Source organism: Onychostruthus taczanowskii, unplaced genomic scaffold (assembly GCF_017590055.1).
Source record: "Onychostruthus taczanowskii isolate IOZ18803 unplaced genomic scaffold, ASM1759005v1 scaffold119, whole genome shotgun sequence".
Classification (NCBI taxonomy): Eukaryota; Metazoa; Chordata; class Aves; order Passeriformes; family Passeridae; genus Onychostruthus; species Onychostruthus taczanowskii.
In genome coordinates, this window is record NW_024498340.1 from 745010 (window position 1) to 758259 (window position 13250).

Genomic DNA, 13250 nt, shown 5'->3' on the forward strand with positions numbered 1-13250 from the left:
GTTGGCTGTGTTGTGAGGAAGGAGTTAGTGCTGTGAGGAGCTGCCCATGAGAAATCACCAAGAAGGTATGAAGCTTTTGCAATAAGATGACAACACAGCATTATCATGTCTATATTGAAAAAAGTTAGGGTATGTACTAGCTTGTCTACTGCTGGAAAATTGTCACTTTTGCTTGCTCTGCTTGACCATGTTTGTGGAGTTAGGGACTTTTTTATTTCAAAATCCGTATAAGTAAAGCATTGTCGCTGGTGCTGGAAGTACATGGGTGAATGGAGGGGAAGAACTGCCTTGTAACGAGCAAAGATGCTGGTAGCTTGCTGAGTGGAAGGAAATGCCAGTAGAGGTGTGAAGTGCCATCTGTAATTCCTCATCTCTCATTCTGCATAGAAGTACATATGTGTGTGAGCATGTATATGTGAGAGATGGTGAAAAGAAAAAAAAAAAAGGCATGCTGTGCCTTTTGAAATGTGGAGGTTCAGGCAACCCAGAGCATATCTTCAGATCTATTACATAAGCTGCCACAATTTTGAAGCAACAGGTTCAGTGTTTTGTCCCTGCACCTCTGAGCTACACAACTTCCATCAGTTAGCTTTGTCAACAGGCTGACAAGATCATGTGTTAGTTTCTGGAAGTGTTTCCTTTTTTGTTCTTCCCAGTTGTTGCTGTCTGAATATTCCTTTCTCAATAATACTAACTCAAGGTATATGCAATTTAATATAAATTTTACTTTTTTGCATGTTCATTCTTAAGTTCCAAGTGTTCAGTCCCTTACCTACTTTATAGTAGTGAGCAACATAACAGCCAGATGATTAGCCTTATCCAAGTGGAGTACCTTGGGAACTACTGCATTGTTCATGAGGAAAAGTTGTCTTTAAGTGAGCAAGAGCTGTTCTTGTAGCACTGTGCTATTAAAAGAAGCAAAGTTTTAGTAGGTACATGGAATTAAAAATAAATATCCATTAGGCTTGAAGTAGATTGTTGGATAATACATGTATGCCAAGTACCTAGTCTTCCACAATATTAATAAAAAATCTGGTTTTCAGCAGTGTTGTCATAGCTGTGAGGGCCAATAAGTGATCTGAACTGCTGCAATGGTGATTTCAGGGAAGATGTTTTCTTCCTTGCCTGTCATATTTCAGCCACATTACTATATCATATTGATACTTAGCATTGTTATTATGGGTAGCTAATGTTTATGCTGTCATGGAAATTAATTTTTTTCAGTGGTTCTTCTGAGTACAAGGCACTGAAGTCATTCCAAGTATCTAAATGAATTTTGAGTAGGGAAATGACAAATTTAGATGTCATTTTTTCTGCCTTGTGTGTGTTATTGTTGACTTCAGATCCTGAAGTCATCCTATTGTTGACAAGAAAAGGTAAAGAGTTACTTTCTAATTCAATGGAAATGAAATTTTAATTAAATCAATTTTCTACCTGTTGTTACAATGTAAGTCTGAGAAGATCTGCAAGAGTTTTATTTTTGTTTTAAATCTTTCATGGATGTTAGTGCAATACATCCTGATCAGACTGTAGTGAGAAAAATAAGAAACCACTTTGACTAATATATAAATCCTTTTTTCTAATTACTTTTTTCAGTACAACTTGCATTATCTCCTAGCTGAGATGAGAGTAGGAATAGCAAATTAGAGAGCTGTCTCTATATGCCTTTATATTCCTCGGTGTAGTATTTGGGCTATTCCAAGTAGTTCTGTGAGCTTTCAAGTAATTCTGAGGATGTGCGGTCTAAGGTGAGTTTAAAAAAAACCCAAACAAATGGTGAATGCTGTAAGCTTGAAGTGGAGCCTGAAACTTTTGGGTGTTTAAAGGCAAGAACTTAGAATTTACTTGGACTAAAACACATAAACATAGCAAATTTGGCAGCTTATATCATGAACAACAAAATTTTCATTTTCTTATAACTTGACTATTAAAAACTACTTTTAATTTTTCCAGGAGATTCTGCCATTTTTTCCTAAAAATCAGTAAAAGTTATGTCCTGTTGTGTTTTGTTTTCTTTTTCCCTATGCTGTGACAGTGAGCAGTGAATCTTTCTGTTCTTCCAGAAGATGGAGACAAGAAAACAGTATATAATAACACTCACCTCTTGCTTCCTGACAGGCTCCAGCTGTTCAGATCTTCAGCAGATGAGAATAGTTTATGAGGCTGTTTCTTATGCTTGGGCTTTGTCCTCTATTTTCTTTGGCTTTCATCTGTTGTAACTGTTTACTGTATGTGCATAAAAGCTAGACACTGGATGTGTATCTGTGCATGTGGTGAGAATGCATTCTCCTTCACTTCAGTGTAATTGCAAAAGATGCAAGGTTTACTTAAATTTTCTTCTTGTTGCCAAGATTATTTGCACCTTAGATTTATGTGGGGTTCAAATTCTCTTAATGTTGCTTCCAAGATTCAGCACAGATAAAGCCAGACATGGTCACAAGAGCTAATTATAATTGAGTGTATTTAAAGAGTAAGATAAGATTGAACTAGACACTTTCGGGCTAAATGGAAAGAACAAAGAAGAGTAACATCAGGCAGAAACAGTCTGTCGGGGGGGAAAAAAGCTAAAGAGGAAAGCAGCAGAAAAAAATAGTATGTTAATTTTAAGTCTATTAGAACACCAGCTGAACTCATCTGTTTGCAGTGCTGATGGGCCACAAGTGTGATGTTCTCTGTGTGGTGTTGCAATATAGAACTACTTGCAGGTTAACGTTCTGCCTGTTTTACCGCACAGCAGGTGGTAGTGAAAATCTGGTTTAGTTTGGGTTTTGGGGCTTTTATTGCATTTCCTGCCTCACATCTACCTGTCACTCTTTTTATCTGGAATTTCTTGTACTTTGACAAGTCATGAACATTTACTGCCTTGAATCCTTTTTTCAGGAGTATTCTAGAGAATAATGGCAGCTGGGGAATCTCTCACACCCGGGTCCCAACAGAATCCAGGCCAGGGCACGTTGCACTTATTGCTGGATTTTATGAAGATGTCAGTGCAGTTGCTAAAGGTAGGCTGGTCCTAAAGCTTTGAATGTTGTCCTCCAAAGTACAGTGTTTCAGTGATGTGTTGGGTTTCTGGATGATTATTGATAAATGCCTCTGTTGTAGTTTGTATGCCAAGATGATATGGAAATTAGTAATTTTGGATTGGTTTTCAAATGCTAATATTGATAGCTAAGAAAATAGCTTACATAAATTAATATTTTTTTAATATGGTTGATTTTAGCTGAACCTAAAAGCAGAAGCATCTTACGGCCTCACCTCTTGGTGTAACAGTTTTCAATTGTCATTTGGGATGCACTAGGATATGGCTAAATAGATGTTGCAAACAAGAAATGAACTGCAGTGTCTCAGCTGAACCATTGGTAGTTTGAATTGAAGAATCAGGAGCAAAATAAAGTAAAAGCTCCAAGCCTGTGTTTTGTCCAGAGCTTTTACTGAGTGTCTGGGGCTTATTTATGCGGAACAACCCTTTGCATAACTGAGTTGGTCTTTTGTGTACTCCTCTGCCTTCCCCCAGACTTCCAGGCCTGAACACTAGTCATGTGTTCTGGTTTTGGACAGGGGAGGTGGGAGGAATTACTTGGTCTTGTCTGTGTTCCTCATGAAAAGGTTCTTCCTTCCGACAATCACTACAAATGCAGGATTGGCAGGGATACTTAGTTAAAAGCAACTCCATATTTCTGTCAAGTGCCTTTCATGGAAACAGAAAATCTTGAAGGTTTTATTGTAAGAAAGTAGAACATGACTTCTGGAAATTTATATCTTATTGCCTGAAATGCCAAAAACTAAGTTCAGGCAACAGCAGAATTCAGCGAAGTGTTAGCTGTTTAGAAGGTAAACCTGTGTGCTTTGCCTGTTTGAAACCTTGCATAATGAAATTGGCCTGGTTTTCAGTTCACTTCTTAATGAATGGGGGAGTAATTATAATAGGTGTTTAAATGAAATTAAAATCAAGATGTGCAACTTGGAGTTAATTGTGAAATAATTTAGGGAAAACTTATAAAAAAACCCACAACATTTTGCATGGACTATCAATTTTAGCAGTCAATGAGATCTTATGGCAATGCCATTTAAATGCAGGTGTGTTTGTTTAACAGGATGGAAGGAGAATCCAGTGGAATTTGACTCAGTTTTCAATGAAAGCAAATATACATGGAGCTGGGGAAGCCCAGATATTTTGCCAATGTTTGCAAAAGGTAAGACTTAATTTTATCAATCTTTAACACATAGTTATCAGGTAGTAAAATAGTGACACTTAGCGTTTTTGAGTTAGAGCAGAAGGTGAAAAAATTATTTTCAGTTTTTGTGTTTCTGTGTACTTGATTTCTAGCTTGTGAAATGAAGATGGGGTGGAGGAAAAGAAGCAGGCTTTTGATGAGGATATCACTCTTTATTTCTCATTTATTTAAATAGACTTTAGCTAATTTTGTGAGTACACTAAAAGAACACACCTTTAGTTATAAGGACATAGTATTTTTTTTCTGTGGTGAGATTTAAAACTCTTGTTTTGCAAGCCTGCAGCTGAGATTTTTCTCCAAGCCTGCAGCTTCGAGTGAGCTGGGAGATAGAACTGCAGCCATGCTTTTTCAGTGTTGGAGCTAAAGAAGTAGCTTCTTGTGGATTATCCTGCTTCTACTCACAATATTAATATGTAAAGGGAAGAACTGTATGCAAGCAAGAACTTCCTGGTACTATTCCTGAAGCTGAGGTCTTTTGCCTGTGGTGTGCAGTGTGTTAAAATCTTGTCAGCCTGATGCAGTTGGTGTTTGAGCGTGCAGAGATTGCTGAGCAACGCTTCAAACGTTTAAAGGTTCTCCAAGTTTAATATTGTTGTTTTCCTGGAAGAATGAGTACATATACACCCTTTCACATCATCTCAGAATAAACAACTGGAGTGAAAAGGGCGTGTGCTGCTGTTCTGGGCATTGGTACTGATAAATAATAAGAAAAATGGGATAGGCAGGATAGGAGTGCAATGTAATATTGGTTTAGAGAAAATATACATCATATTTCTCATGATGATTGTTGAACTTTTTCTGAACTCATGTCTCTTCCCCCTCACATCCTGACATTCCCCCCCACGCCCCTCTTTTTTGGTCTTTGCTTAAGCCTCATGAATTTATGATGAGCTGTAAAAATATCTCCTGATAATTTCCCATGACCTCAGATTACAGCTTGTATTTGGAAATAGTGTGATGGTGGTGGGGAAAGGTAGTTGCCCTTGCACAGATTATTTGTGTTTTAAGGGATATGTTCTTGGGAAAATATTTGGAGAATTCAAGAACTTCCCAGAGCCCTGTCTTTCTACTGGTTTTGTTTGAGTAAGATGATAAGCAGAGGACTTGTGAGCAGCTTTGATGTTATCTGAAGAGATGTGCAAGGATAATACTCTCTATGTGACTTGTTCTGAGTGGTATCAATGCGGCTTCCTTTTTGCAGGGGGAAAGAAAATCCCCCAAAGCTGGCAAAGTTTAATGCATCTGAGAAATAGATGCTGTGTCAGAGCATGAATCATGATTTCTCATGATAGAAGGATAGATTAATTTCTTTTAGAGAAAGTTAGTTCCCTTTTTTTCAACGAGGCCACGTTTTATAGTACAGAAGGCAAAGGAATCAAGTGTTCATTCTTTACTTTTACAAAAAAGCCAAGAAGGAGATAGGGGGACATAGCTCAATTTCTCTCTTTCTTTTCATGTTCCAAATTAGTGAGGCCACAGGACTCTTGTGTATGTTTTATCATGCCAATATGTTCTAAATTTTGTTTCACCACTTGCATTGGATTATGCATAAAGACTGTATGACGCCTGTTGCCTTTTGGGAAGGATAGAAAAATACTTTGTTTCCTGTCATTGTCTATTTTCTCTAGGTACTTTTCTTGTAATAAAATGCATATCTCAAGAAAATGGCTGGGAATTCTATAAGGAAGTAAAAAAATAATGCTCACAGATTTTTTAAAAATATCAAAATAGATATACATGAAATCTAAATTTGGCAAAGTTTTAATGATCGTGTGATTGGTATTTAAGTCTGAGAAAATGTCTGAAGTACCTTTGTATCTTGAGCAGGATTAAAAGGGGGTTTTGACTATTAATATTTTATTAGCTATTAGAAACAAAAGGTATTTGTTTCTGATAGCTAAACTCATTTAAGATACACAAATTCATGGTGCTAATTTTGACTTTATTTTCAGTGATGTTTTTAGATTATAGCCTTGAAATTATCTAAAAATAACAGGGCTTGAAAATGCCTGATTTGTTTCCTTAGAACTTTGAGTTTCTCTTCTAGACTTGCCAGGATTTGAGGTCTGACCAGAAAAATCCAGCCCTGTACTGTTCTATCAGTGGTCTGGGTTGGAGTATATTACAATGTCGTGCTGCAAGAGGAGCTGAGACTGTTGCCTCTCTGAGGGGAAGTAGATACTAGTTTGTTACATCCAGATTGCCCTTTGTTTCATGGGTTGCCCTTCTCTTTTTTGGAAGCTTCCAGAAAGGCTAGGGTCATTGTTTTACCTTGAGTATGAAGAAAGGTATCATCAAGATCATGTGAACAACTGGGACAAACCATTGTCAGGATTCTTCTGGACAGACAGACCTCTCCATCTTCTTATTGTTAAGCAATGCAGAATTTCTTATATCCCTCACATGGCTGCATTTGATGACAGCTCTCTAATGGTCACACACTGTCCTGCTCAGTGTCTGACTGTGTATTCATTCTTTTTTGCCCTGTTTTGTGCCTGCAAAATTTGCTGGCAAATTCTCCTGCTAATCTGGATTCTGACCCATGACAGACTTGTCAGAGGCACAGCCTGTCCCACTAACAGAGTGAGACATTCACTTTCTGCAGGACCTAAATCTTATTTTAAGAGTGTGATAACTTCATCCCTGATCCTAATATGTGAATATTAGTGCTGAGTGTGAGATATAGTGGCAGAGAAGAGAGCAAAAGCAATAGGTGGTATCTTGTTTGGGAGTTTTTGGCAACTCCAGTTATTTCCTGTAGTGTAATGGCATCATCAAACCCAGCAAAGTACTGTCATTCTAAAAGATGTTTTCATCCCTGACTTTCTTCTACTTCTCTATCCATCTTTGCTTCCTCATTCCCAGACTTCAAAAAAGTGCTGGCATACTGTTGCCTGTCCCCTCAAACAATAGAACTAAAATATTTCCTAATGTTTTGCATAGTAAAAGTTCTTACAAAAAAAAAACCAAACCAAACAAAAAACCAACAAAAAAAACTCCCCAAGAAAAAAAAACAACAGAAAAAAAAGGAAAGAAAAGAAACATTTATTTTATAAGATATGCAGGCACTTTCAAAATCTTCCTGGTATGACTTCCTTTTGCCGCCATTTCTTTTTATAGCAGTGCAAGGTTGGGTGGATTGTTTTGTTTTGCTTTGGTATAAATTAGAAATGGGTGAGTGGTAGATGTGTTCCTTTGTTGTTCTGCAAACTCTGTGCTGTCATTTAGCTTCTTTGGTGTGCCACTTCTCAAGGAAGGACTCCTCAGGTTTGCTGTGACACTGTGATAAACACTACAGCATTCTATCCTCTTAAACTATCAGTCATCCTGGCAATGATGGACAGGACTTATTTCTTCTTTTGAACTCATTTATCCACCAATTGCAATTCCTGCATTCACTTTTAATGCCTGGCAGTATTTTCTTCCTTTTCTTTTAGTCTGAGAACTGCAGTGAGTGTTCTGTGTTATAAGTAATAGTAACATCTCCAGAGGTGCAAGGGAGAGCTGCATCAGAAAATCTGTGCCAGCTTTCATCTTCCTGCATCCCTTTGTGTGGGTTTCCACATAATCTTGGTTCAGCAGCTGCCTTATCCTGGGATGTTGGTTCATTCACAAGCCTGGAAGCTTACACAACTGCATTATATAATTGTGACATACAGCAGATTGGATATATTCTCTCTGGTCATCAACTGATTGAAGAACATTTTCCCCTCTGGGAGTTTATATAGTCATAGTATGAATGGCACCCCTGAGCTGTAGCAGCTCTGCCATTGATGGAATTGTTTAATTAAACTTCACCTAGCTTCAAATCGGTTCAGGACTTATGAAGTTGAATTTCTTGCCAGTCCTTATCTTCCCCCCAACCCCTCTCTTCTCTGCTTTGCTCCCTTGACAGTGAGTAGAGAATGGAGTTGCCTTGTCCAGATGCTGTGTTTGCACATCAGTGGCCCTTGTGTTGTACTTTGTGACTTAACATAGTTGAGTAGTTCTCCCTTTTCTGTTTTGGATGCTTCTTTTAAAGATACAGACTTTGAATATCTTCTCCCTGAAGTTATCCACTGGGCCTTTGGTGGCTGGAATTGAAATACAGTAACCCTCCTGTTGCCTTTGTTGTATGTGATATGTTTTCCTGTGGAAGAGACCTCATGGATAAGGCATTATCTTGTATGATTGTCAGTTGAACTACCAAAAGCTGAGCATATTTTTCTTAAACAGCCTGCCCCCAAAACACTTGTTCAAATAAGACTATGAATATGTATCTTCCTTGGTTAGAAGTTTATCCATGAAATTCTTCGTTTCAAAACCAAATTCTGTTTAATTTGCTTAAACTGGGATTTGGTTTTCTCCTATCTGCTTTTCCACATTTTATTTCCTCGCCTGAGCATACTGGATAACATTGTTCTTCATTCCTCTGAGGTGCTGATAAGCTAATGAGGTAAAATGTTATCCAGGCTTCCAAAAAGGATTAATTATGGGAAAGTTTAAAATAAGGATAAAATTTCTTTGACTTCTTTCAGGATCATCATTTTTGGTAGGTTTCTACTCCTGTGCATGAAAGTATTTTTGGCTAAATCTCATAAATAAGGCAAAAAATCTCATATCTTGTATGCTGTCTATATTGTTGTTGCAGGTGCTACTGGAGATCATGTTTATACATTTTGTTATGCAGCAGAAAGTGAAGACTTTGGAGCAGAAGATGCAGCCAAGCTTGACATATGGGTTTTTGATCATGTTAAGGTAAGCAGAGAATCTTTTTATGCTACCTGTTTATAAAAAGCACAGTTGCATGTTAAATTTATCACAGAACCTGTTAACACTGTATCAGAGATCTAGAAAGGAAGAAAGTTTTGAAAGACCTATCACTTGGGGTCATAAGCAAAAATTTCTTGAGCCTGTCACTTTCATGACAAGTGTAATAGATACTTAAAGGAAGTATTTGTCCTTCAATGCTAATTAAAAAATTAATACTAATAAAAGTTCCCTCTAAAAACATGCTTGGCTTTGTTTTGTTTGCCCAAAAATGTGATAGCCATCTTGGAGTACTACAGACCCTTTAAGATCTTGACTGCAATTAGTTAAGGAGTTTGTAGCAGCTGTTGCAGCATGATAGAAATGATAAGTCTTTGTTATGAAAGCAAAATAAGCAATATTATGGACTTGTTTTTTTGTCAAGCTGTGTCGCTTTTCCTGATAGATGTAGCTGGCTTCTGATTTTCTGCTGTGGCTCACACAGTGCTGTGGCTGCCAGAGCAGGCACAGTTTGTTTTGGGGGGCAGGGTGTGAGGTGGAGGTGGCGTAGGACCCGGAGCTGTACAGTTTGTTGCTGTGGTGCTCTGCTCAGCTGGCTTGGGTCAGTGCTGGTTTGTGACTGTGGTTTGCTGTGACACTCTCACCGTGTTAATACTCCAAGGCACATGATTTCTGATTTTTTGTTCATTCCTTCATTTATGTTATTCCATGCTGCCTCATTTGTTCTGGATTAAGAAATTCTGGCATTGGTGTATAAATATCTGTATCACTGAAGCAATTAAGTGAGTTACCTTCTGGATCTCATAATGATGGTAGTGGAGTTTCAGACTTAAAACTTTTTTTCACAAGATCTCTGGACTGTATGCATTAGTATAGCTAACCAGCATAAATCAAATCAAACAAAAAACAAAATAAATCAATAAACCAAATCATCATCATTTAGAAAGTGAAAGGTAGTTCTGCTTTAAACAGTGACATAGGGTGGAAAAGTTCATTATAGTTTGCTAATTTTCAAAGGAAGTGATTTTCTTAGTTTGCAGGTGAAAAGATGTTTTTTCTAAGTGCCATCATTTCCCTGAATGTGCACTTGTGCCATGTTGTGTGTTGTAATGCATATGAATAATACAAATCAAATGAGGCTGTCAGTTACACTTCAGTAGCTGTTGTCATAAAGTTGCACCCTGCTGTCATTTGAAGCTGCACAAGTATATGAGGGTGGTACTACCTTTCTTTTGCTTCAGAACACCCAATGGCATTTATCCTTTCAAGCTATAATGATATGTTTAAAATATATGTCATTACTGATTACTTTTTCCTTGGAGCCAGCACCATTATTTTTAAGACTTATTTTACCCATCTAAATTCCCTGCTGTGGATGGATAGGACTTGATTGACTGGCATAAGCCACACATTCCATTAATCATCTCTTCAACTACACATCAACAATTGCTTCAGGAGAGTGAAACTTGAGGCTTACTGAAACCAAAGTCACTCTGCTGTTATAGCTCAAACAACTTTCAGCTGTGCTTGTGAGATTATATATAAGTAGGTATGACAGTATGCTGGAATCTAAATTCTGCTTTGCCTACTCTCTTTTTTTCCTCCTTTGTATTTTATTTCCAGCATGTAAAAATATATTGTTTAATTCATATGTTGGCCAGCATGGTCCCTGGATTTCTTACTCTTTAGGAAGCAAAAACCACCAAATGTACTTCCTCTCTACTCTGCAGTCCACAGGTCCCAAGCATTGTGAGGGTCACTTGTATCTTTCTCTGCCCTGAAAAATGATGGGGTTAAAATGAAGAATGGCAAACTTATGTTTGGGCTGCTAGCGCTGGCACTCTGAAATTGCTTGTTCACTTTCAAAGTGCTAACTAACAGTAACTTACTGTCAGGACATGGTAAACTCTTAACTACTTTTTATTTGTATCTATGCTTAAATCATGAGCAGAAGAAAATTGTATGACACTTGATAGGTCTTGTCCTGTCTCCTCATGTCACAAGGTGATTGTAACCCTTTCTTGGAACAGAAAATACACCATGGACTAGACTTTGTGGGATTTTTTATCTACCGCAGTGTGAAAATTCAGCAATATTAAAGTGCAATAGTAACTTAGGACTGGTTTGGAGTTCCAGATGGGCATGGAGTTGATGGACTGTGGTTTCTTTCTGGTTTTTGGGTTGTTTGGAGGTTGTTTGGAGCTTCTTTTGGTGTGTTTGTGGTTTTTGTTGTGTTTTTTTGTTTTTTTTTTTTTTTTTTTTTTTTTTTTTTTTTTTTAAAAGAAGCCAGCAGAATAATTAAGGACTGGAGTTTAATCACTGAAATGTGGCTCTATGATTCTCAGTGAAATAACTTTTACCAAAATCCTAGTTTGAGTCTTTGCTAAGAAACAAAGGAGCAAAATACTGCGAGTCTAGATTAACTAATGGGAAAAAAAGATCATGTTGATGCATTTCTGATTTTTGAAAATATTTAGTGGAAAATAGTTTTGGAAGATTCAACTCTTTTTTTTTTTTTTTTTTTTTTAGGGTAAAAAGTTTAAAATTCCAGGAACTCAGACTTGGACATGAGTTCCAGTAATGGCCTAACCACAATTTATTATGATCAAAGGATAGGATATTCATTTAATGTCTTCTCACTGAAAAGGACATGTAGATACAGATGGCAAAAAATTGTGGGTTTTTTCCTTTATTCTTTTCTCATTTTGGACACAGTATTCCATTCTTCCTTTGTCTGCTTTCTCCTGGAGAAAGGCCACCCAAGCCTTCAGACTGTCCCTTCTGTGCAGGGTGGTGGATGGAGTCCAGAACTGAATTATGTTAAACTTTGAAGCTCTGCAGACAGTGCTGTGACTAGATGTTGATTTGTGCCAGTTCATTTCAATACAGATAGCTCTGCTCTAATTAGCAATGCAATGGTTTTAGGATTCATTTAAAATGTGTTAGTGTCTTGTGCATGATCATGCTCAAGGGATCCAAACCTGGCATATATGTTTGTCCTGCCTTTGTACTTTGTTTTACATCTGAAAACTGGCATAACTATTTAAACTCTCCCATCAGCACAAATCAGTGTGCATGGCTTTAAGCAGCCAATTAAATTAACTTGTCCTAGATTAAGGAGCTTTGTGAAAGGAAAAAGTTTGGTCTCTCTAGTACATGCAGTCAGCAGCAGTTTATCAGCTCTACTAAAGAATCATGCTTCCATGGAAGACACTGTTTGAGGAAACAAAGTCCCAAATTACTTAGATGTTCAACGCTTTCAAGTTCATATTTTGTTCAGACACCTGTAAATAATTTTTTAGACCTTCTAAGTAGTCTTTATTTCTTCTTTGCTTTCTCCCATCGGAGGGGGAAAGTGATTAGATCAAGATTTCACATAGTTAAAACTAAAAATCTGTTGTAGTAGTTTACTTAGTTTTACATTGTAATTAAATTCACAGCTTGCTGTAAATGTTGTAATGGGGAACTTTGTGCTCATCTCATTAAGTTGCATATCAGTTATAACCAGTGCATTATTTTGTTGTTAGTTGGAAGCAAATCAAACAAAAGTTGACAGAATCATTTAAAAAGCAAGGTGAAAGAAAGCTGTGGTCATCTTGAGTCCAGATCTCTTCATGAAGGAGGTTCAGTTAGAGCAATGTGCCCAGTCACATTTTTACCGTCTCCAAGGGCAAGTCTTCTAAGCAGCTGTGCCAATATCTGGCTATAGTTATGGTTTACCAAATAATTTTTAAGTCTGTGTCTTACTGCAATTTTCCACTTTTCAAATTGAGTTTCCCCCTGTGTCATCTCTGAGGCCTTCTGATCAGTCTGGCTCAGTCAGAGGATGGAGATTCCCTTCACCCTCGTGGCAGATGGTTTTATACAGCAATGGGACCTCTCCTTAGCTGCTTTTTCTTGAGGCTGGAAAAACTGAGTGCTCTCAGCCTCTTAGTTGATTACTGCTGTCCCTGAAACTTCTTGGTGAGTTTCAGCTTGCATATACAGTGGAGGCAATATTACTGAATAGAGGAAATAAAAGGGAAGCAAGAATAAAAAAGAACGGGATGGGAAGATAGTTAAAATAGAGTGATGGGTTGGAAACTAGAGGTAGGACTTGAGTTTTGTGAACACTGAGTACCAAAAAGAAGAGGCATTTAGCAGGCTATGTGGAGATACAAGGATGCTTCTGAGCAAATAGTTCAGTGACATCCAGAGCAAGGTGAAGTGATTTTTGCCCTTGGTGTGTTTGGTACCTGCTTGCTAACTCACCACCTTTATCAGCCA

At 37.6% G+C, this 13250-nt stretch overlaps 1 protein-coding gene across 1 annotated transcript in view; it reads left to right on the forward strand.

Moving 5' to 3' along the window:
* The window catches only part of PIGN (phosphatidylinositol glycan anchor biosynthesis class N), a 99296-nt gene that overhangs the window by 15570 nt on the left and 70476 nt on the right, over positions 1–13250 (forward strand). The window contains exons 3-5 of the mRNA XM_041427789.1: positions 2881–3002; positions 4095–4193; positions 8866–8972. Coding sequence (XP_041283723.1) covers positions 2881–3002; positions 4095–4193; positions 8866–8972 — 328 coding nt within the window. The remainder of the gene's footprint in view (positions 1–2880; positions 3003–4094; positions 4194–8865; positions 8973–13250) is intronic.